The sequence below is a fragment of the Vidua chalybeata genome, chromosome 2, assembly GCF_026979565.1.
Source record: "Vidua chalybeata isolate OUT-0048 chromosome 2, bVidCha1 merged haplotype, whole genome shotgun sequence".
Classification (NCBI taxonomy): Eukaryota; Metazoa; Chordata; class Aves; order Passeriformes; family Viduidae; genus Vidua; species Vidua chalybeata.
The window spans coordinates 101,593,674-101,618,119 of record NC_071531.1 but is presented as its reverse complement, the minus strand read 5'-3'; the positions used below and the strand labels follow the sequence as shown (position 1 = coordinate 101,618,119).

Here is a 24,446-nt window from a genome sequence, read left to right as displayed (position 1 = left end):
AGAGGGAATTTAATCTCCTCCTGTCTTGTCCCACTTGAAATTTTATTTATTCCTGGCAGGTTTATACAAGAGATTGAGCCAACAGCTTTCACTGTTCAAGCCTCTGTTACCAGTTGTGTAAAAAGCTGGCTCACTAAAAACAAGGGGCAGAACATGTACTCAGACTTAACTGCTGGCAGATAGAGAACTCACGGTTATAGGTTAGGAAATATATTTTAGAATTTGCAAGCAGAAGTCAGACAAGCTTGAAAATATTTCTAGCTTTGAACAGAAAAGTAATCAACAAGTGACAGCTTCCAGTAAAATGTGAATGGCTTTTTCCTTAATGCTAACTGTGATGCAACTGGGATGCAGACAATTTTTTTGGTTGTAGATATTCTTACCATCCTGCCCTGTAACTGACACTGCAGCACTGCAAATTGGCTAAGGAGTGGATGGTCTTTTAATAGAGCAGCTTACTTTTGTATCCTGACAGGGTTAACTTCATTAAAATTCCTGATGGGTGCAGGAGGTGTCAGTGCCTCCCATTCAGGACTGCTTGCCAGAAAGCTCCTTTGTGGGGCTCACAGCAACAAAAGCAAGTTTCTGCCTCAGGAATGGCAAAGAAACTCTGGTTTCCGATGGGGGCAAGCTGCCTCATGTACAGGGGAACAGACCTTTCACCTCTTGGTTTTAATTATCTCTGGCCCTGACAGGCTGAACTCATATCTAATCCTCTCACATAAAACACAATGCTTATTTTAATACTCCAGGCAAAAAAAGGTGGAAAAACCAGAAAATACCACTTTTATTCCAGGCTAACATCCTGCAGGTGTAAAGGGATGAAATTTTCACTTTAAAAAATAGTCTATATTTCCATTCTTCCAACCTCCCCAAACCAAGTATTTCTTATCCTTTTGGGAATGTTTAAGCAGAGCTAGGCATTTCTTACAGGCTTTTACATCTTTATAACAGAAATAAATGGAATTCCTCCTTGTTGCATGTGGTGACAAGGAGAATCAACCTCTCTACTAAGCCCTTTTAAGCATTCAGTGGATCATTTCACATAGAACACATTTACTAAAGATGCAACCAGCATAATTTCATGTGTCACAACTGAATAAATGTGTACAAATTATACAAGCAAACAGGGACACAGCTGCAGTATTTACAGATGTAAAGAATATTTATGGAGGAAAATCTATAAAAATAAAATTCTAGGGTGCCCAAATATTGCTTTCAAAAGTACTTATTCTACTATTAGTAATAGAACTGCATTATTTATTGTTTCTTACTGTTGATCAGAAGAAAACAGGGAAAAGAATGTGTGCACTAAGATTTGAGGCAGAATACAATTAGTACGATTCAGGTGCTTAGTTCAATGTAAATTAAGAAGGTGTGCATTAGCTTAATTTGTTGCATGATTAGACAGTCCTGGAGTGTAGGCAGATGTAGGCTAGCAAGATCCCATTCTTCATTTATTTTTTTTAACATAACAGAAAGAACTCTTCCAAGATCCAATTAGATCTTATTCAATTCTGCTCTTATCAGAACATACCTGAGATGTGGAAGGAAAAAGTTAATTTTATATTGTGGAAGGAAAAAGTTAATCTTATATTTTGCCTTTTCATTGACATAAAACGTATTAAACAGGGCAGTTTATAGTCAATGAAGAAAATGGGTTACTTTCCATGAAAGGCACTCAATTATTGCTGAAAAATATTAGTTATATGACTATAAACCCACTAGAAAGACTGTAAAGTATCTTAACTCGTTCTCCTCATTAGTGCTGTAGACAAAGATTGAGCATCTATCAGAAGCATATTGCAGAAAAATAAGGGAAATGTTGTAGATTTTTGCCTTATGGGTGATTTGGGAGATGGTAATGTCATTATCAAAATCAGTACAAAATCTGCTTTCACTTTCATACATTATTATGAAAAAAGATTGACTTTGACTGTAACAAAACACAAGTGCACTCCATGTGAAAAATACATTAAGCAATCCATCCCACAGTGGCACAAAGGATTAGGAAATGTATTCCATGGAATGCGGAATGTACTTCTGCAGATGTGCAAAAGACTGATTCTTCCCTGAAACAAAATGATTGTTTTTCTTTTATTCCTGAGCTTCTCTAACCTTAATCTCTCAATATTATCCTAGGCTGCATCCTAGGGTTTTACAGGTCACAAGAACATACCTTCCTCTAACACAATCTTTATCAGCAGCACGAGTATACACATTACATTCTCAAAGAGCAAAGAGGTTCCACATCAGGCAGATTGCAGCCTAACCTGCCTATTCCATTGTGGTTTTACACTCTACCGTAAAACTGATTCTACTGAAGAGAGAAAGAAAACATTTTATAATCTACGTACACAAACTGGTGAGAGAAAGGCATAAATAGGCAAAACCCCCTCTAATGGCTTCTATGTTGTTCACTTGTACTGTATCATGTACAGCTTTTTTTCTATGTACAACAAATTAATAGCATAATTTCTGTTCACAACAGCACAAAATTGAGTCCACCAGGAATTTTTCCATAGAAAAGCTATTCAATCTTAGATAAGACAATAAAATGTGTAAAATATATCCTGTTTCTTCACTTGTATCCTGAAATGAAAAAAACACTTGTTGCACTGCAGTATAAAACTTTTAATATGTTTTCTCTTTTTCATTTGACTTCACTTTGATTTTCTACCTTGTCTGTAAAACTTTTCAAGAGTTCAAACTGAACTAATAAACTTCATGCATCATCTGACTAGGGTGAATATTTAATTCTAAAAGTAGCATTTGAAATCCATGCAGGCATTAAGCTTTTGTCTTGAATACCAGAATTGTTGAAAGCATCATCAAACTTTGACGGCATTTTAGAAAAGTGAATCTGGATGGGAAAGAGATGGAGATTTGGAGTGAAACTTACAAAAAAAGCTGTATCTGGCTTACAAATTAAGTTTATATACACCAACTAAAAAAACCAAACCACTGTACAAAATTCTGCAATGGGCTCTTTTTTGAACTAAATGCTGCCACTTGAAGAACAACTCAGAAACTCTGCACAGCAGATGCATTAGAATATTTTGCCCACAATATACAGTGTGTGGCTTAAAAGCTGGAAAACTAAATGAAGTAATAAGATAATATTATAATACATTTATTTCATCTAATGGATCCTCTGTTATGTAAACACCTGTGCAAAGTCCATTTTCCTCTGTCATTATTTAAAATTTCCTAGTCAGTTCTATTCAACTATAAGATGTGAGGTCGTCATCTTTTTAGTATTCTAATCCACTATGAAATATTATCAGAGGAGACAGATGACATCTAGCTTGGTTATTTATCATGACTATTACACACCTCCTAGACAAGCTAGAAGGATGGGATAAGTGAACACATGATGTCAGTTTGGAATAGTCCAGACTGAAGACCACAGGGTAAAATGAAAGTTGAAAAAAATTACATGTGGAAGGAGAAAAGCCTGATTTTCTGTATACCTAGGATCTTGTCAATGCTGTCCTTAAGAAGCAGAGGCAGAAATTATTTAATATCTACTACATTGTTTTCTTTTCTAAAGGAAAGCCTCTTATAATTGGCATTAGTGTAACATATCAGATTATTTATGTTTTCCTTATTTTGTCTTTTCACTAATCAGGGAACCACTTACATAAAGGCATAATTATTAGTATGCATTTGTCTTCCTGGGACAGCAGGATTTCACTGGTGTTAGGAGCTCCAGCCTTTATGTCAGCAATGTGCACTGCTCCAGACTTTCTGGGATCTTCAAGATGGTGAGTTGAGGTAATAACTTTTTCTCCCATGAGGAGTTTGGGCTTCCACAGGAAGGTCAGAGAAAGAAAGGGAACTTTGTGCTGCATCAGACTGCTCTAATAGAAAGTTAAGGTTATTTCCCTTCTGCTCTGTCTGTCTGCTCCAATTAGACTGGAAGATCACCTTAGGAAAGAGAATGTATTTTAGACATGTTTGTACTGTGCTTCTAACAAGGGCCTCACTCAAGCTGAGGAAATTTATAGAAAAGGTATCTGACAGAGAGCCAGTGATCTTAATCTGAGTTACTTTATCCCAAAAATACTTTTAGAGATATGCATTTATTTAGCTCTGTGAGTTCACAGCTTTCCAGTCCCGTGCTTCCCCATACTCAGATGCCTTCATTCAAGGGCTGGTACACAGCTGCTAGTCCTCAGCTGAATAAATTTTATGGCCCTGGAAGAGGTCACAGAACTAAACTATGGATTTGGAGCTCATGGATCTCAGAACTGGAAGTGCTATCAAATTATATCTTGGAATCCACCTATTAACTAAATAACTCTGCAATCTGCAGTATTTCAAGATTTTCAGGATCCTGTGCAGGTCTGCAGAATGCCATCATATGGTTATTCCAAACTTGCAAGAACTCTCCACTGCATGTATTTCTCATAATTTATGGGGTTTGCACAGGCAGTATTTAAAAGCTGAGGGAAATCACTGTTATTAGCCCACTGATGCCCTCATGTGGTCAGAAAGACTGCTTGGTGCAAAGTAGAAAATAGAGAACGGGAGGGTGGTGGGGAGAAGAACCGGCCACTCTTGCTAAAGGTCATGTTTTTGTCTCGATTCAAGAACTGCAGCTTTGCCCAGTTCAGTTTTAACATCAGGAAAAGAGACTGGATTTTTGTTACGTTATAAAGTACAATGTCACTTTTTATAAAGAAAGAAAACCCCCAAACCATCAGTATAGATTAAAGCAGATTCTGAGCAGTAAACACAAGCAAGCTGGAATCACTGAAACTCCTGAATTAATTATTCTTTAGATAAACATCCAACCTAAAAAATTAAATTTCATCAGGTGAACTCACATTAACCTGAACTTTAAAGTACAGCTTCAGAAAATAACAAGAGGAAAAAAGGATGCATTCAATAAAATAAAACAATATGAATTCACTTAAGGGGTGAATACTTCATGTAGAGTTCTACATGATTAGCTGCATGGAATACAAATGGAATAAATGAGACTATTCAAGGAAGGGAATAAGACGATCATTGTCCAAATCGACTTTCAATTCTTGCTCATTATGAAATACAGTCCCCCTGGGACTGGCTGCCTGCAAAGTTATGATGATCTCTTCAGGTAATTCTAATTCAAGAGAACCAGGTATGACAACTGGGGAAAAAAATGAGCACGTGTGTGCATGTGTGTGTGCAAATATATACATGTATCTGTGTGTGAATACATAAGATACACACACTCAGCTACATTTCCACACCCATCACCTAATTTAATGTGATTGGTCTTCTTTTAACTTTAACAGGAAATGTGAGACTTTTGGCATTATGAATACTTCAGGAGTGTACTCAACTTTGACTCCAGTTCAACCTCTACATTAGGTGAAGTCACAAAAGCAAAGTGAGGAAAAAATGGGAGAAAACGTTTCCAGGCTGATTCTTTTCTTTGGAAGGGCCTGGTCTCATACTAAGGTGTCAGTATCTCTCTTACACATTTCCTTTGGACTGACACACCTACAAAGTACGTCATTTTTAAAGTGAGTGTTACCCATCAGTTTTCAGACTAGAGAGGTGGGATGATGTAGGTCTTGTATTATTCAGGTTCTACACAGCGCATACACTTGCTCATGGGTAAGTGTTCTTTATCTATTTTTAAACAGCTGGTGCCCACTCAATTCACACGTGCTACATCTTTACTCTGCTCAGTCCTACACTATGTGGTCTTGACATCACATTGGCTGAACCTGAATCATCTAGGAAACTCACCTGAGTTTCCTAGAGTTATAGGAGACATAACCTGAGTCAAACATTTCAACTTTTTGAATTTCTGAGGAAAACCACACATTACACAGAATGTTAGAGTGGGGCTCTGTCGCGGGCCAGAGACACAAGCAATATCCATCCTTGAAGAAGAAGTATACTGTAAAACAAGCAGGCCTTGACCTTTTAAGATCTGGGATGTACCAGGAAATTGTGACCCCATTTTAGGACAGCAGAAAGATGGGAAAATGGAAAGAAGTCTCTCTTTTTTTACTTGCTAACTATTCACTTAGATGTAAGTATGAATTTATTTCCAACTATGTACCTGAATGCTTATGAGGAAGGCTTCCTATACCAAATATGAGAGAGATCAGTCCATAGGAAATCAAAATAGTTACAATCACAACTACTTAACTCATTAGGCCTTTATATACAGCCACAAACAGAGGGCACTACTGCAATTTCAAAAACCCATCTCACACATGTAGGAGATGATACAACTACTGCAAGTTCCACAAATACATTAAACAACAGACACAAAAAAAAATCCCCCACCCAAATACACTCCTAAAAATCTTAGTTTACAAGAATTATTATTTTTCTTTACTCAATCAGATCACTTCTTTGGACAATCTGAAAGGACAGGAGACTATCCTCAGCTTCAGGATGTCACTTTGCATGGTGATATGACCTAGACCAAGACTACACTGTGATTTAAAAAAATGTGAATCTGATTTTGAGTTAAGATACATATTAGTATAAATTAGATGGCAAAAGCTTTTGCAATCTTTGACTAAGTATATTTTTATGAACTCTACAGGTTTGGATATGTCCTGGGACTTATGAAAACAATGGCATACTGAGTATGCAGCATGAAACATTTTGGACAACAGTCTACAGCAGGAGAACATTAAGTGGAGTGAATACAGAACTAAATGTTTTTGCTAATAGTCACAGATAAATGCCTTAACATCTATTGAAATACCTCTAATGATGTACCTTTAATTTTTTTTAATCTAAGCATTGTACTTTATCTAAATGAGACATACCACTAAATAATGCTTACTGAAAGACTATATCCGAACTATATCAGAATGTAATCAGTGCTGTTCTATTTAATTTCCATTAATAACCCTTGGATGAAAAAAGAAATACAAGCTTATCAATGTCTGCTTATTGCCATGAAACTTCAGGGCAAAATTTTAAAAATAAATTGTCCTTCAAATTCTCTTCTGGTATTTGATAATGAAGCGACCTTTTTGTCGGAGACACCAAAGAGTGAAAAAGCTCAGTGGTTTTTGGAGTAGAGTTCACAGCTTTAGAAAATACAGTATTTTGTTTAGATGTTGTATTTTAGACATTCCAATTTAATAATTTCAGAATACTGTAGTCTTATTTTGAGTTTAAAACTTCAATAAATGAGAAAAAATTTCGACCTGCCTGTATAAATGCAGGCTTATGTAAACACATACCATATTTTGATAAACTAATTTGGTAACCTCAAGACTTCAGCAGTTTGAACTCTGCTGAGTATGTCAACAATACAAAACAAATGTTGACTGTTATGAAGATTGTCACAAATTATATCAAGGGAGCCTAATTACTGATTACAAGTGGAACAGCTGTTTGTTTTCCTCTGTTTCATTGCTTATCTATATTCAGCCTCCTTCTCAGAGCTAACATGTTTGTGAAAGCAAAAATGCAGCCCTAGAAGACAGTACCAGTAGTTCCAACTGAAGCCTGGTTGAAGATTTCATTCAAATTCTTTGAAACTATATTTATATTGTAAGCCCTCTAATTCTTTTTTCTCTAAAGGGTCAGGAAGATTAAACAAATTTGTGTGTGTTTCTGCAGATCAGTGGTTCCCAACCACATAGACAGGTCTTGGATTGGTCTAAGAACATCACCATGAAGGGATAATAAGCTTTGCTAAGCCTGTCACAGTTTTGTGGGATGCAACAATGGCAGTTTTAAGGGAAGGGGAGATTGGACGTGGGTGGGTGATATGTGGAACACTGACAATTCTCTTAAACTGAGTTTCTGCTACAGGATGGCTGGGAATGATGGGTTTAGTCAAAGAACTAGAGAAACCTCATTAGACTAGAAGTTACTTAACATGAGCATGTGCACAAAACATTACACAAAAGGAGGTAATTTTCATACACTTAAATGATCAGATCAATATGTCCAACTTTGCAAAAACAGGTATCAGGAAATATTTAGCTTCAGCATTCTTAGCAAAGGAATTGTCCCTAGATCAAGAGACATGTTCTTGCTATGGTCAATTACCCAGGGAAGCTACATGAATATGTTTTTAAGGTGATAGTATCCTTTCATTTCCAGAAATGAATGCCTTAATAAAGTACTGCTTTTCTCTATTGAGAAATTAAATAGGAAAGGTGAAGGCCTTAATTTCCAATTAGCAAAGTACAGAGTTTACACAGCAACTACATATCTATTACCTTATTGGAGATTACATAAAATAAAAGACCTAATTTATTTCTTATTTCTCTGCAATGCCTTTGTAAACAAAGCTTCTTAGGTCTTGTTATCTTTCCATTCAAAGCAAAGCAAAAAAGTAAAGTAGGGAAACAGAAGTTAGTGATAATCATGCAAGTCAGAAGATCATATAGGAGGCTTTGTTCCAGTCCTTTAGCACAAATCAGAGTGTGAATGTGGGGGGGAGTGGGTTGGAGACAAAGAGAACCACTCACCTGATGTTCATGTGGCAACAGAGAGAGGTTATTCTTCAGCCCTTCTTTATAATGGGTATTTGAAAAACCTGGTCTGGAAAGCTCATTGGTCTGATCTTTTACACCTCCCACATCCTGGACCAGTGATATGCTTGCAGCTTAGGAAGGAACATAACTGCTTGGAGTTCCTGTCAGTCAGCCCAGGGGCTAGTTAATGGAGCTGGCTGGGTAGTGGAATTAATCTGCCCAGTACAAGCCAGCTTGTACTGTGATATAGTATGGCAACAAAAGAGCATGCTATTTCAGTTCTGACAAACCACTGGCTTGACACAGGAAAACAGAAAGATTTTCTAAGGAGGCTTTACCCTGGAGTGTGCCCAGTAGTGAGGCAGGCTGTCAGTGGAGAGGAATTCTACAGCAGATTTTGAAAACTACGTTGTGCCTGTGGTAAAACTTCTTAGTCTTCTTTAAAATAGCTACTTGAGATTTCTAGTTAAATGACTTAAATTTTCTTATGGAGTGCGCTTTCCAAGCCAGTATTGTCTAGTAATTTGTTGGCTATTATTGACAATATACTGTTGAATAAAGTAACAAGTTATTTAAAAAAAAAGAAAAAAGGAAAAAATAACAATTAAAACTAGTCAAACTCCCTGAGCTGGTGTAAACCGACTATATATGACCATAAGATGGTGCTAGTGCTACTGCACTGGCAATGAACATGGCACTGGCAAAGCCGTAAGTGTTGAGCACAAAGGTGCTACTGGGTAACAGTTTGCTTTTGTCATGAGTTTTATGAATAGCATTTGCTGAAGTTCAGTACAAGAACACATCAGTTCTTGCCCAAGTCTCTGTAACCACAGAACATCTTGTAGAAAGGGAGCTAAGAGTGGGAAAAGAAAGTCAAAGACATTTTGGCCTAATATATCTCATTCACACAAACTCCCAACCAACACCAGAGAGAGAGCCAGTTAAGAATAGACTCATTCTGTTTTCCCATTCTAATTAAAGATGCCACTGAACATTCCCTCTGTGTTGCAATGGTGATCACACATGTTAGCCATTAACAGTACATTAACACTCGTATATACATACATACATACATGCACACACACCATAGGTGTATATGCTGTGTATTTTCAGCATCTCCCTAAACATTCCACATGAGAACATGGCTGTATGGAGATCCTTGCTACTCTGCTCAGCTGGGAAAATTATCAAGATTAGCCAAAGGCTCTACTGTGAATTCAAGGCATTTTTCACCTAGTCTCAAGTTTCTTTTTCAAAGTAAAACCCCATTTTTTTTTCCCCCAAGAATTTGAACCCTGGAAAAATATATAACTTTCTTAAAAATTAATTTCATTATTCTAATTTTGAAAGTTACAGTTAAAAATCAGTAGGAGATAAAGAATTTATTTGCATTTAATTGTACTGGAATTTGGCAAAAGTACAAACAGTGTGAGACAAAGAGTCTGTCAGTAACCATAATTACAGGAGTTACAAAATGCTTTCAAATTAAGCTACTGTGCCTCTTTTTCTCAGGGAAGAAATCTATGAATTTTTTTCTCACAGGTGCACTTCTACTTCATAACGTTTTTCAACACACCTCTCCCCTCAACTCCTTTCCCAGCTGGAAACTCATCCATAGCTTATTTTGTTACATTTTCCAGTTCAGCTTTGTGAAGTCCTACCTGCACAGGACGACCATCTTCTTGGCCAATCATGTTCCTCCAGTCCTGCAGTGACTGCTGGAGGCTTTCCAGCCCAGTCTCCCAAAGCCTCACACCTCCTCCCATGTCCACAGTAACCAAACCCACGTTGCCCAGCGGTGCCAGCAGGGCATCAGCATCTGAGATCTTAGAGAGCCAAGATGTATATGGAGAAAGAGACTGTGACCTGAAAAACATGAATTAATGTGATTTTTTTTTGAAGCTGCAATTAAAAGGGGGTGAGTATTTCTGCAGTTAAGGCGACAATTAAATGAAATTACATCCTACTTTCATGAGAGACTATAACTCAGGCCTGTGGACCCACTATTTTGTCTGAAACTTTCCACAGACTGAAACTGGACGTAACCAAAAGACACCTGATTGTGTAAGAAGCAGTATAAAAGCCCAGGCTGAAAGGCAACATGTTGACAAAACCACTGCTGTAGTTTAGATACACTGATGTATCTCATCTATCTAAAAGTAGTCCACCTTTAGAAAACAAACTATTAAGAATATAAAAAATTGTAAAAGATGCTACTGAAAAATATTAAACTAAAATAGAAATAGAACATGATCCAAGCACTGAGGAAAATACAGTTCCATCAATTTAAGAGTAACACTTTTCTCTAGTGCTTTAATAAAACATTAAGATTTAAATATTCATTTAACAATGATAATTTAACAGCTTTATGCACAGAGAATTGCAGCACTTTTTAAAACAGCTTTCTGACAAAAATTTACTGTTTAAAGAAAGTACATAAGTAATAATAAGTACATAATAAGAAGGGAAATTTAGACAATGCAGGGAAGAATCTGTGCATTTTTCAGTACTGTTAATTACGTGCATAAATGATTTGGTAACCTGCACTAATAGCAAAATTAATAATTCTCAAAAAGATAAGAAGGAGCAACGTACAGGCTTCTACCTATGACTGAAACCACCATGTACTAACTCAACTGAAAGTTATCTCAGCATTTGACTGGGCTAACTTTGCCAGAAGGAAGAAAGGTTGTTAGATTTTAACAGAGAACTATTCATATGTTTATGATGAAAACTTAGTTTACTTGTCAGTTCTTACTGGAGTACATTTTTAAACCTGGACTTCTGCTCAGATCTGCCATACACAGCTTAAATCCTAATGCTAGCTTAAGAGTCCTAGTGTTGAAAAATAGCTTTGTAATTTCTGTTATTTCCTATAAAATCCTAGTGAAAAATAAAGCGATTCCTTACTATTTTTATGGTAATGTCTTTCATTTTTGAACGACTGTGTAAGATGTAGCCCAATGGACCAATTATAAATGGTGAACAGTGCAAAAATAATTATTAATTAAAATTTCCCCAGATTATTAATGAACCAGGATGAATTTAAATGAGAATAAATATTGTCAAAATCAACACATTAAGTGAATCGAATAATAAAAAAAATTCTTCATGTGTGAGTTTCATACATGTGCTATTTAAATACACAAAGTGGAGAAAGTGCTATTTAAAACAAAAATGTTTACTATTACAGTAGAAAATTACAATTTGGGACCAAAATATATCTTTATAAAATAAAGATAATAAAATATATTTGCAAATACTCTCCACAGTTGTGAGACACAGATGTTAAAACCAAACAGAAGCCATAGAATCTGGCTATTTTAAGTTATCATACAAGATACTTGTGTATCATGCAAGATACATGGGAATGTATACTTTCCAAAGGAAGAACTACAGAAAAGCTCAAGAGATTTTCAAAGTAAACTTTATATTGGACCAGAACTTGATTCCCAGTTTCCTAACACCTAGCAGTGTTAGGAATTTTGCATTTTAGCATTGCAAAATGCAAGTTAGCATTTTGCCTGTCTTTCTCAGATCCTAAAGATAGGGAAAAAGGAAAAGAAAATATAGACTGCAAACCATAATGAAAGAGGGTTGAGAATAAAGTGGATGGAAGAGGGGGATGGAACAAAGGGAATGAAAATCAGAAGATAAAGCTACCTTTCATATTTACTAATTAACTGCTACATTTTCATCAGCATTACCTAGTAAAAACCAATAAATAATGTTGACAAAAATAAACTGCAATGTCTGTAGAATTTTACACTAGGTATGAATTAGTCTTACTTTCCACATCAAAAGAAATATTTGCTTATCCTGAAGTAATAATAGACACTAAATCCTCTTTGCTCTTCTTCTAAGATGACAGTGATCTAATCAATAAAATCAGTTACCTAGGAATTGCAATGTATTTGATTTTCTTTGAATTAAGATCTGTTACTTCCAAGTATCCAGCAGCTGGTGGAGGAGTGACATCTGAAAACAAACAAACATGTTATTTTCCAGCTGCATGATTAACTGGTTATTACATTTGCATTTAGCAGATTAAATTTAAACATTTTATTATACAGTACATGTCAGAAAATGATAAGCTTTCATATTCAATACAGGAATATAACTTGCAAATAAGGAATTGTTTAATAATTATGATAGTGAGTAATCAGACAGTCACAGTTACGAAAGAACAATGTATTTTTACAGCAAGTGCCAAAATTACTCACAAATATCACTCTGCTCACAAAAGCACTATTCAAGCATTACTGCAGTGCCTACCTCGCTGCTTTGATCTGCCACAGAAGATAATGTCAGTTGTATATCTGACTTTAAACACATGTTGAGGAACATTTCAAAACATTGTGTTTATGACTTCCACTTGAAAACTTCTCAATAATACCAATCTAAATGCTGTTCCCTGAAATTGAACCTCTCTTTTTGGAGGCAGATTCTCAGTATGCAAAGATTTTATAACTTATACGCCCTAGACTATCATGTATTAAATATTCTGTTTATGGACAGTTTAATGAATACAGCTAATATATGGTCCTTCCCTCAGAAACAAATTTGTGTTTGTGTACCTACATTGGCTTTTGCCAACTTATGAGTACACTGTGCCTGGCCTCAAAAGTGTCTTCCAGTTAGGAGCTGACTTTCATCTGTGTGGAGTAAATTGAGGCAGTTTTTTAGAAAAGAAACCACAAGACTGAATCACATTGCCCAGTATGGATACAAAATGTCATTATCACAAGATGAAAACAAGTCTAGATTTTCCTCTGAAACAATGTATCTTTTACCTCCTTGAAATGAAAGAGTCCGACCTTACCTGCAGAAGTGTTGATGCTTGCACAGAGCACACACAGAAAAGACCAACATGATCAGCAGCATAAGGAGATCTAATATTCAAAGCAGCACAGAGAATAACTCACAGCAGCACCTCATGCATATCCAATGTATTTATATATCTATAGTATACATGCCTACAGCAGCATGTCTATTGACTTTACTCATCTTCATAAAAATGGGAATATCAAACACATCAGGAACAAGGGAAAAAGATCTGGAAAAATGCAGGTTTGTGGGCCAAAGGCCACTTTTGGTTTCCCCTAGATTTTGTTACTGTTTTAAAATGTGCTCTCTCTCTTTTGTTAGTAACGGAGAGTAAGATACACATGAAAAATTCTGATGAAGATCTAGAACAAGGGCAGATACTGAACTAGAGAGGGTAGAACTGTGGGATAAGAATTAAAAATTAAGTTAATCAATTAGAGAAAGAACACAAATCAAACAAATTAAAGACAATAAAAAGACAAAGGATTGCAGAGTACAAAGCTGACAAAAAGGCAATCAGATGTTTAAATGCTACACAAGAACTGCTGGCCAGGCTCCAGAACTGCAGTCAAGAATCCTGATGATGAAACATGAACATCAGACATGAACAAGTGCAGTTTGTTCTTCTTTTGCCAAAGCCTGACGGAGAAGAACAACTATGCACAGCTCCAGACATCAAACTTTAAGGAAAACAGACACAATGTTCAGATCTGGGCTCCTCAGTACAAGGGAGACGTGGAGCTCCTGGAGCAGGTCCAGTGGAGGGCTACGAAGATGATTAGGAGACTGAAGCAACTCTCTTATGAGGAAAGGCTGAGGGACGGAGGCCTGCTCAGCCTCAAGAAAAGAAAACTGAGAAGGGACCTCATCAGTGTCTCAAGGGAGGGTGTTAGAGGACAGACCAGGCTCTGCTCTGTGGTGCCAAGCAATAGGACAAGAGATATCAGCGAGAAAATGATGCACAGAAACTGGAACACCTGAAACTGGAACTGGAGCACCTGAAGATGAGAAAAACTTCTTTACTGTGATGGTGACTGAGCACTGGAACTGGATGCCCAGAGAGACTGTAGAGTTTCCTTCCCTGGAGAGGAACTGTTTTGACCCAGTCCTGAGTAACATACTCTAGAGGACCCTGCTGAGCAGGGAGATTGCATCAAATGACCTCAAGTGGTCCCTTCCAACCTTACCCATTCCGTGGTTCTGTGACATGAAATAGTCCTGAGGATGACAAAGTGGTCAGAACACATGGGTTTATTATAAGGACAAATGCAAGGATTTTTTTTTCTTGTCTAAACAGAGTTTTTTTTTTTTAAAACACACCCAATCCTATTGAGAAGATCGTTATAAAAAGAGCAATATTATCCTGAGTGAGTGAAGGTGACATGAAGAATTCAGTTTTGTTTAGAGAAAGAAAAGATGGATACCATGAAAAGCTTTTCTTATACAAGGAGAATGAAGCAATGCAATAGGCCAATTGTTTGACAAACCTCAGTTAAGAAGAGACTACACACGTCATCCTGTCCCTATATAAACAGGTGGACCAGATGATGTGTCAAGGCTATTTTGGTAACATTGTGTTACACTACATGTTCCAGTTACTGTCATACTCACAGAGATACACACTCAGTAATAGGGTGTTATTTTATGTTCATCTATAGAAAGTGCTGAGAATCCAAGTAAATATTTGATCTCAAGTAGTCCCTCATCTTTACAGTCTTGTTTTTAGAATAAACATTAATTCTTCTTTTCTGGATTCTGCCACAATCTCTTGTCTGAGTTTATATTTTGTGTCCATACATCTATTTGGCAGTTTTGGGGGAAATTATTACTTGTTATAATTTCTTTTCAAAAATAACTATCATTTTGTTTACAGTTCCAATAAAACTTACAGACAAATATTTCTTTGCTTATTGTTCCTGGAACAGCTTCACTTATACATATTGGAGTAAGCTAGAGTTTGGCGGAGGACTTTGAATTATTAATAGAAATGGAAGGCTGTATGCCAGAACTGACCAGTTGTCCAATAAGATGAGAAAGAAAATGTGATAGACATGGAAACAAAATCAAAAATATAAAACAAATTCTCAAAGGCAACAGAAGACAACAGAAGACCACAGCAAGTACTTCAAGGGACTGGCACATACTTGATTTCATGTAATAGGATGTCTTTGCTTCACTTTACCATCTCCCAGGGAAGGATACAACTTTCATAGGTAAATAATTACAGGTTTCCAATGCAGAAACAATGGAACACAATTAGGAATAAGCAGCACTGAATTTCAAGGGACCAAGACTGTTAAGCAGCAATTGGTAGCAGGTAATGTGTATTCAATCAAATACTCTGTCAATTAGTGAGACCGAGAGGCAAACTCCAAAAGAAACAGCAGCTCAGCAAAGAAGGTTGCAAAAACAGAATTTCAAATGGGCATCATAAGGGCTACTACCTTATTATTTCACCTTCCAAGAGAGCACAAAGACACATGCTTCTCTTTTCCTGTCTTCTCTTTTTCACTTGGAAATATTTTTGATTTGTGCCATAGTAAAGGCAATAGTAGGTTCCTCTAATCTAGTATCCTGTCCCCAAGAGCAGTTAGGTGCTTGAAATGTGAAAGAACAGACAAGTGCACAAGGTATTTTCCTCAAGCCACCAATCAGTTCCAATCTAGGGCTTCTTAAACTGAATATGCTGTCTGTGTTTTTATATCTATGTATTTAGTTAACTTTCCAGGAATTTGACCGGTTTTCTTTTGGAAAAAGAAACATTCACAACATACTTTGGGAAGTGGTTTCATAGTTAGTACTCTACAAAGAACTATATCTTGTTTGTTTTGATGAATTTCCTAATAGTTTCATTAGCTGCTCCCTAACTCTGGTATTGAGTGCAAAATTGCTGGTTTTTTCCACATCTCCATGCCATACATGTTTTTGTAGAGCTCTACCATATGTCCCTTTCCTGATCTTGTCTTCACATGCTGGAGGGTTGGCCAATGCAATCTTCTTCATCCTTTTTGTCTTTTTCTGAGCTTATTCCAGTTCAGCCTTCTCCCACCTTGAGATGGAGGACCAAAACTGAACAGTGTTAAGGACATGTGGATTTGAACAACAGCACAAAGAGATTTTCTGTTTTTTTTTCCTGTTTCTTCCCTAATAATTCTTAACATTTTATTTGCTTTTTTTTCAAGTACTACTGAGTTTGAACTGCTATCTTAATGAAACCATCTATCATGACAGCAAAATAATGCTTGTAAGATGTTCTCATCATCCCCTCTTTTTTGATGTAGAATTAGAATTGTTTTCTTCCTCCACATATTCATCTACAATGAATTTCACCTGTTATTTCTATTGCATTCAGAATTGTAGTCCTTCTCATAATTCTCCATGGCAAATCCTTCCTACCATGAATAATAACCACTATCATCAGCACTGCTACCTCAGTGTTAATTAATTTTTCGATTTTTTTCATGACATGCTGAATAGCACAGGTCACCACAGGATTTCCCTCCTCTTCCACTAGAAAATCCAGCCACTAATAAAGGGAAATGTCTTGAAAAAGTCCTGAAAAAGGCTATAGAACAGAAAACATAAGAGTCTTGCTCAGATCTTATTTAACTGAATCAGTAAGGTTATATTAAATATGATTCAGTTAAAATTAGTCTTTGTAATTCATAAATTAAAACACCATTCAGAAAAAAAATCAATGATAACGATCTTCAAGACATGAAATCTTTCAACTTAAGTGGCCATAAAGCACAGTGCAAACCTCACACAATTTTTGAAACATTTCAAGCTATCAATCCCTATTCACAAATATATTTCATCACAGCTGATAATAAAAATTAAACTGCTTGGTCAGACAGAAGCCAATTCTGAGACTGATAATATGCTCAGGTTACTGGTAACCTGGATTCATGAAGAATGTCCCCTGGTTTTTAATTATAATAACCTAGCAGTACAAGCTGTTATATGGCACAGCAACTTAAAGGCTTTTAGAAATAGCAGTCAAGATCTCAATTTAGATATCATTTGAAAGCACTGAGGGAAGATACTTCCCTCACTCCCAAATTAGTAAACTAATTTTAACAAAAGCTCAGAAGATTTACCTTCTAAAACATCTACTTCAGATTCAGATTTTTTTTCTGTGAAGGCCTGAAAAAAAGTGACCCAGTCTGACCCTTCTGCAGTTTATAAAGTATGAGAAGATTACAGCCTGAAGTTGTAAAATTAGTTCCAAGATTCTAATTCCAACTAATTTTATTAAGTTTAATCTTTTTAAGAGGTAATCTTTCCTTCAGTTATAAAAGGAGGCAACTTAAGCTTTCTACCTTGTTGATATCCTTGACTTGGCTTCTTTAGTCAAGTAAGTGTTTTATCCTCTTGGTAATAAATAAAAGGTTTTCTCTACATAGGGAAGATGATCTGTGCTTTGAATGATAACAGAAAGCTTGGCATGGCAGCACAAAAATGTCTGAAGATCTGTAGTCTACACCTGCTTTATTAGTGTCAGAGGGGAGGATGGTTTTGCTGCATGTGAATGTTGTTCATGCAACATTCTCTTGGACAGGAGAAGAACTAAATAGTTTGGGTCTCTTCAGTTTGGAGAGAAGGCTCGAGTGACTGAAGCTTAACAAGCCATGAAAGTAATGGTTAAGGTGACTGCAGAACTGTTACTCACCAAAGCCTGCAATGCTAGAATAAGGGGCACCTAGAAACCTGGTAAGAGATCCGTTGATCACAAAAAACCATGAACTGGTGACTTTGCTGTGGAGATGCACAGCTTCAAAGAGGCACCAGATAAACTTGTGGACAACAAGTCCATAAAAGGAGATTTAAAGCTGGAGACAGGGATGTCCTCTACAACATCCCCAGCAAAACAAGTGCAAATATTGAAAAAGTATGAAAAGAAAGACAAAGAAGTAGACAGGCTCACATACATTCCCAAAATAACCTCCACTATTGTCCCTGCTGGGGATAGAATTCTGAGTTAGTCATACAACAAGTTTATCACTGCATCTCTGTGTGACACTGAGCAAAAACTAGAAATACTGGTGAAGGCCAATTGCTGAACTGGAATGATCATCTTCTATTACTGGGTTTCTTCTGCAGACAGAGGAAAATCCCATCTACTGAGATATCCACAGTGTAGACACCCTGTTAATTTCTCAGAAGTATAATTCAGCATGCTAATAAAATTCAGATTAATTTTAAAACTAAGCGCCACTAAACTCCTTCCTTATCAAATGCTTGCTGTGTGACTGTTTAAGAACATTCTGGAAAAATGAATGAGTGATAGCAGATTATGAAACAAAAAACTAGTGTGTTGCAGCACAAGTATATGAACCTCTTACCTTTTGGGTAAATGTCTTTCAGAGGCACATCTCCAGGTGCTAAAATTCGGACTATTTGATTAGAAGCCAATAAAGTAACACAATTGGTTTGTTTTGCAGCTCCTGTTTTCCTCTGGGCTCCATAATAAAGTGGATCAGAAGGAGAAGCACGTTTGTGACTCAGAGAGGAGTTTCTCTTCCAGCTATACACTTCACTGGGAGACTGCAAAAGAGAACGTGTCCACTGAAGAAAACATTACTATTATTATATCTAAGAACAAACACTTTTTGATAAGTTACACTTCTTATTTAATTTCAAATCAAATGTGGTTATTGTGGTTATTTTTTATGCTACCACATGACAAGGATTAACCTGGATTATTTTGTCATCAAAAATTCCTATGGGGTGTAAATCAACAAACCATCTACATGAGTTTTAAGCATCAAGATGCTTTGAAGACCTGAAGTGGAATAGAATTTTTTTTCAATTGAACCAAGAACAGAAATCATTGAAATAACCTGATTTGGAATCAAACTATGTAAAAAACTGTTCGGTTTCCATTAATATAGATAAATGCAAATAGATATTCCAGTAATAAATTCAAAGATAAGCAATAAGGCTGGGACTTAGCTCCAGGTTCAGAGATTTAAGTGTAGATCTCTACATGAAAGCCAGTGGCTTTATCTCCCACTACTGTTGAAAGAGTCTGGCAAAAAAATCATCTTGAAGGTCTCAGTGTTTGGTGAGCTGAGCACTGCTATTACAAATAAGAGCCCAGATACCTTGTTCATACTAAACACCTACACCACCAGCTCTAAACACTGAATCTGAACTTTTACCCCATCACTCTTACATCCTCCCTTAGCACTCCCTCTTTGAAATTCACACGGATATCTAAAATTATGTATGAGGAAAGATACATAACCTCATTCTAAATCAGGCAGAGCCAAAAATGCTTCACCACCCTCACTGGTGTGTTACTATTGAAGTGTGCAGCTTCTTTAGTACTCCCTGCTCTAGACCACCTCCCTTTTCCAGCAATAAACTCACATCTACTGTAAGTAATATGAAAAGCTCGAATAAACCATCTGATAAAATAAAACCAAACCAAGGAAAACTCAAAAGCTAATTGCAAGGACTGTCTTATTGACAAAAAAATATTTTTGAATAATTTTGGATTGCAAAGAATTTTCTTCTCTCATTGCTAATTTGGCCCAATTTATCAAATAAACATGACATACAATTATTTATTCCATTATCACTACCCTTTTTAGGTACCATTAGGTGGCAAATATAAAGAATTAAACAAAGAATTAAACACGCTGCTTGTATTTTCCCTGTGTTTACCGTAACTCCTTGCAACAGCCCTAGTCATTAGACTGCTAAGTTTCACTTTCTTTTCTGGTCCTTTACTAACTGTGTCATGGTAATGAGCACACTTACACATAGTATTTACACTTAACTACATTATTCAGTAATGAAGGAGCTTTATAGTTTTGCTGTGATTTTCTGTATTGGTTTTTTCTTTTTCCTTGATCTAATCTTGCTACCTGCTGCACACTGGTAAGAAGTTCACACTGAACAGTTCAAAATTATATTGATATCCTTTTTCTCAGAGGTTATGCTTAATTAAAAAAACTGTAAAAACACATGATTTATAAAATATTACTCTAGCCAGCACTGTTCAGAGCTTACTGAAAATGTATTTTGTCTGTGATAGACATTGTATTGTCCCATTTCTTATTACCTAAAAAGCCACCTACATGCCTCTAGAATAGACTACCAAAACAAACGGTGTACACTACATGAATTTGTCCCTTGCTGTCATTCCCTTCTTTTTCCAAATCATTTGGTAAACAGGTACTTAATGGGTTACAGAATAAATGAGATTATATTATTTCATTGTACAATAATGCTGAGTATTTACCAAGAGGTCTGGGAAACCAATGACAATAGTAGCATAATTATGCTCATCTGAGAAGATCCTGTTGGGGGAGCTGATCTTTTGTCCCACAGCTGCACTGAGGTTTTCTGAAGATAGCTGGTCAGTTGAAACTGCATGAGGCACACACAATTCTGACACTAAACAGGAAAATTAAACAAAATGAAAGTCATTAAATCCAGATGTGCAATAGGAAATTATATTACCTGTAAGAGTGCTGAGCACTGAACATTGGCTATTACTTTGAGCAAAAAATTAGTAAAAAGCAGACAACATGATTATACTATAACAGAGGAAAAGGAAATAATCCTATTTTTGTAAAGTCGAGTACTTAAAATCAGGAAATACTAGCTTTATAGTTGCTTATACCACTTAATTTTGCCCTCTACTGTACAAATGAGGCAGGAAGCCTATGGAATAGAACAAAACAGCATGTGATCTCATTGAAAATTGCTGTGATGCAAATGCACCAGAAGGCAAAACATAGGTTTGCACGGGTAAGTGTCAATGTGACATTTCTTGGTGATTCTCTTGCTGTCTTTGTAATTTAAATAATGTTGTTTGTAATGCATTTCTGTTAAATATTGGTCTGGTTTTCTTTTGTCTTTAAGCTAAGAAAAACTGAATTTTATTCTGTGCATCTGTGAGAGCCCTTAACCTTGCCTCAAATTACCAACACAGTCCAACAGAACCTGTTATCTTTAGAACTGCACTGTTTCCACTTTGATGGGCACAAGACTATCTTGTTTACATGGCAGTGGGAGAAAATCTTTCCTCCCTCAAAGGACAAATGGTCTGGGTCAGCATTAAACCCGCACTGGTCTACCTTTTTTTAGTTCTTCTGCCACAGATTCTGCCTCAAAGAACAAGAACAGGCTGAATATGCTACATTTAGGGTTCGCTGGATGATTTGGAAAAGGGTGAACAGGGGATATGATAACATTTCAGATTGGAAGAGAAGAAACAAGATAACAAAGGATAAAAATAGGACAGAAAGCATGCAGCAATAAACTGCCCACAAACAGTTTGAGACTGGAAATTATAATAACATTTCTATCCATCTGAGGAATACTACTCCAGAATGGTTTCTAAATAAGGTAGTAAGAGGAAGGAAACAAGTGTGCTCTGATAGCGCTTGATAAGTTGGTAGAGTAAACTGTACAAGAGTTAAAAAGGATTCTGGATCTTTAGGCTGTGGTTAGTTTTTGGTATCCACCTGGTTGCTGTTTATGTAAATGAAGCCCTTTTATTTTTCAAAAACATTTGTTTGTACCATGTTTACACTGTGTTAATCTCATTTTTCTTATTTATGCTAGTCACAAGAACCAGAACAAAACTTGTTCCTTCTTTAAGAGATATAAAGTGGTTTTTCTGTTTGTTTCCTCTGTCTCTCTGATATATAATGACCAAAACCTATGAACTGTTAGGTGGGATGCACATGTACTTCCAGTCTTATTAAACCAAGTATACTACAGATTATGTGCACCGTGATCTAATGTTCAGGGGTGAAAATGTTATCAGATTTGAAGATAGACAGATCTCACCAGGCAGAATGATGATCACTGCAGATTTCTGCCTTACTGTGTAACTAAGACATGCCTCAATGCCTAGCAGCATCTGGCATGCTAGGCTATTGATCAAATTCCCCGTATCTTTTAACACAAGTGTGCTGGCCCCAATGGCCTCCTGCACACTACCAACAGAACTACAGAAACTGTGACTTTTGGTCTGTTTTAACAGTAGGTGGTTTGTATGTTTCTAAGGGTTGGGAAACGTTTTCTACCTCATCTGAGTAGCAGACCTGCAACAGTCTACAGCCTGGAATCATTAGTATATTTGCTCCCTTCTATTCCTCTTCTAATTCCTGCCTAGTGATCTTTCTTTTCCATTCTATATGCTTTTCTGTTTGCTGAAAGTCCATGACTGAGGGTCTTGAATGCTCAAATTAAACAAAAATGCTTTATTCAAACCACTTGAAGTTTGAGCATGGAATGTGCCATGCCTTGAGAAAAGCTGTTATTATTAACCAAGCACGATAAGGGGGAAAAAACAGAATAGGAGGGAGAGTTACTCAGACCTTTAAAGAGTCTTGTTAGTGCAACTGCAAACAGAAATGACAAAAAGAACAACAACAAAAAAAAGGAACTAGCCAAGCTTGCATTCAGTACCTGTTGTTAAGCCAAATCCCATGTCAGCTGGCTCTTCACTCAATGCATGCAGCTGGCAAACCTCACTGCCTTGAGCTTCCACATGGGCATGCTTGGTTAAAAGAAATTTCCTGTAAAAGACACACATTTAGAATAATTCCCTATTAAACTTGTCACTCTAAACAAGGACTTCTATCTGCTGAAACAGTGAAAACATTCTACATTTATATACACAGGTTATCAACACCTTTTGCTAAAACTAAATATAATTTCCCAAACATCTGTGAGATAGGAAAGGGTAGGCCAGCAAATAGCAGATTTGTCTTATGGTAACTATTTTTCATTTGCTGTGCTTTTATAAAAATGAGACAGCAGAGTAACATTTCTTTCATGTGACCATGAAAGTAAATGAAGCAGGTGCTAACTCTGGACTACATGTCTGTATTTCCAGAGATAGGTCCACCAACATTCTCATTTCTAAAAATCAGTATCACCTCAGTAAAATTAATATTAACACACATATGATCAAAGCCAGTTTAGACTTTCAGAGGCTGGAATATCCTCTTCATTTCCTACTCTAAAAGTCTACTTGCATTTTCACCACAGCAAATCTGTATCTTAAACACCCACTTTTTAAGTCCAGCCAGTTTCACAAACAGAAAAAAAAAAGTTTGAGACCAGGAGTGAAACTCCTGAACACAAATGAGACACAAAGAAGAAATAATGCCATCAAGAAAACTAGGCTGAACTAACTTATTTGTTTCATTTTCCACCAAGAGCCACCGGTCTTCAGCCACCAGGAAAACAGATTTCAGACTGATTGGAAGTGAGATGGTGTGAGTTTGACCCTCCAATACATCCAGTACAATAAGGCGGTTTCTATAAAATTGGAAGCCAAGAAAAGAATAATCAGATAGGGATATACACAAGGAGATCTGATTGAAATCATTTTAATACAAGAATATAATTTACTCTCACCCTGTTTCTTTGTAGAACACCAGCCAGTTTTTGTGTGAAAACTCTCGGCACATTTTGTAGTTGCTCTGTATAAACATACATCACAGGACAATCAGCATTTGTTAGATTTGAACCAGTGAGTTTCCCTGACTCCTCTGAAATTGTACTAGTCTTTTTTCCTTTATTTGGAAGAATCCACAGCTTTAATTACCTCTCAAAATGCTGTCTAGCTTGCCTTGTTCCTAGTCATAAATTGTATCATAACTGCATTCACTATTTTGGACATAATTCATTGTAACAAAATGTTCCATTACTTCCAGTTCTAGCCCTAAATAGGGATATTTTAAAGATACATATCTTCAGAAAATTTATTTATATTTTTATATCAGTATTCCACAACAATGCTATTTTATGTATAAGACATTTAAACCTACATAAGAGTAAACAATTAAATAACTGCTTGGGATGTAAAACCAGGAAAACTTAATGATTCTGTTTTTCCAGTACTGATACTTGCTTTTAAAAAAACTTAGTGTAATAGGGGCAGGTGCTATTCCTCACCTTCTCTTCCTTGTTGCTCCACCAAGATGTTCTCTTAGGAGAATCTTGAGCATCTGGTGAGAGCAAAAGTCGGCTAAGGGCACCGTTGCTCGTATCCAGCAACAACACAACATTGCTCTGTAAATGAAAAGCAGATCCATGTACATCTCAAGCTTGTTTAAGAGACTACAATGAATCTATCTGAAGCACTTTTGCAATTTGAGCCACTTAAACATTTTGAAAAGATGA

At 36.4% G+C, this 24,446-nt stretch overlaps 1 protein-coding gene across 2 annotated transcripts in view; it reads right to left on the bottom strand.

The window, feature by feature from the left end:
• VWA8 (von Willebrand factor A domain containing 8) overlaps window positions 1-24,446 on the bottom strand; it is a 180,126-nt gene that overhangs the window by 29,370 nt on the left and 126,310 nt on the right. For both annotated transcript variants that reach the window (XM_053934989.1, XM_053934990.1), the window contains exons 30-37: window positions 24,219-24,335; window positions 23,679-23,743; window positions 23,454-23,579; window positions 22,722-22,831; window positions 20,539-20,693; window positions 18,632-18,833; window positions 12,356-12,437; window positions 10,121-10,325 (exon numbers count right to left, since the gene is read on the bottom strand). In XM_053934989.1, coding sequence (XP_053790964.1) covers window positions 10,121-10,325; window positions 12,356-12,437; window positions 18,632-18,833; window positions 20,539-20,693; window positions 22,722-22,831; window positions 23,454-23,579; window positions 23,679-23,743; window positions 24,219-24,335 — 1,062 coding nt within the window. The remainder of the gene's footprint in view (window positions 1-10,120; window positions 10,326-12,355; window positions 12,438-18,631; window positions 18,834-20,538; window positions 20,694-22,721; window positions 22,832-23,453; window positions 23,580-23,678; window positions 23,744-24,218; window positions 24,336-24,446) is intronic.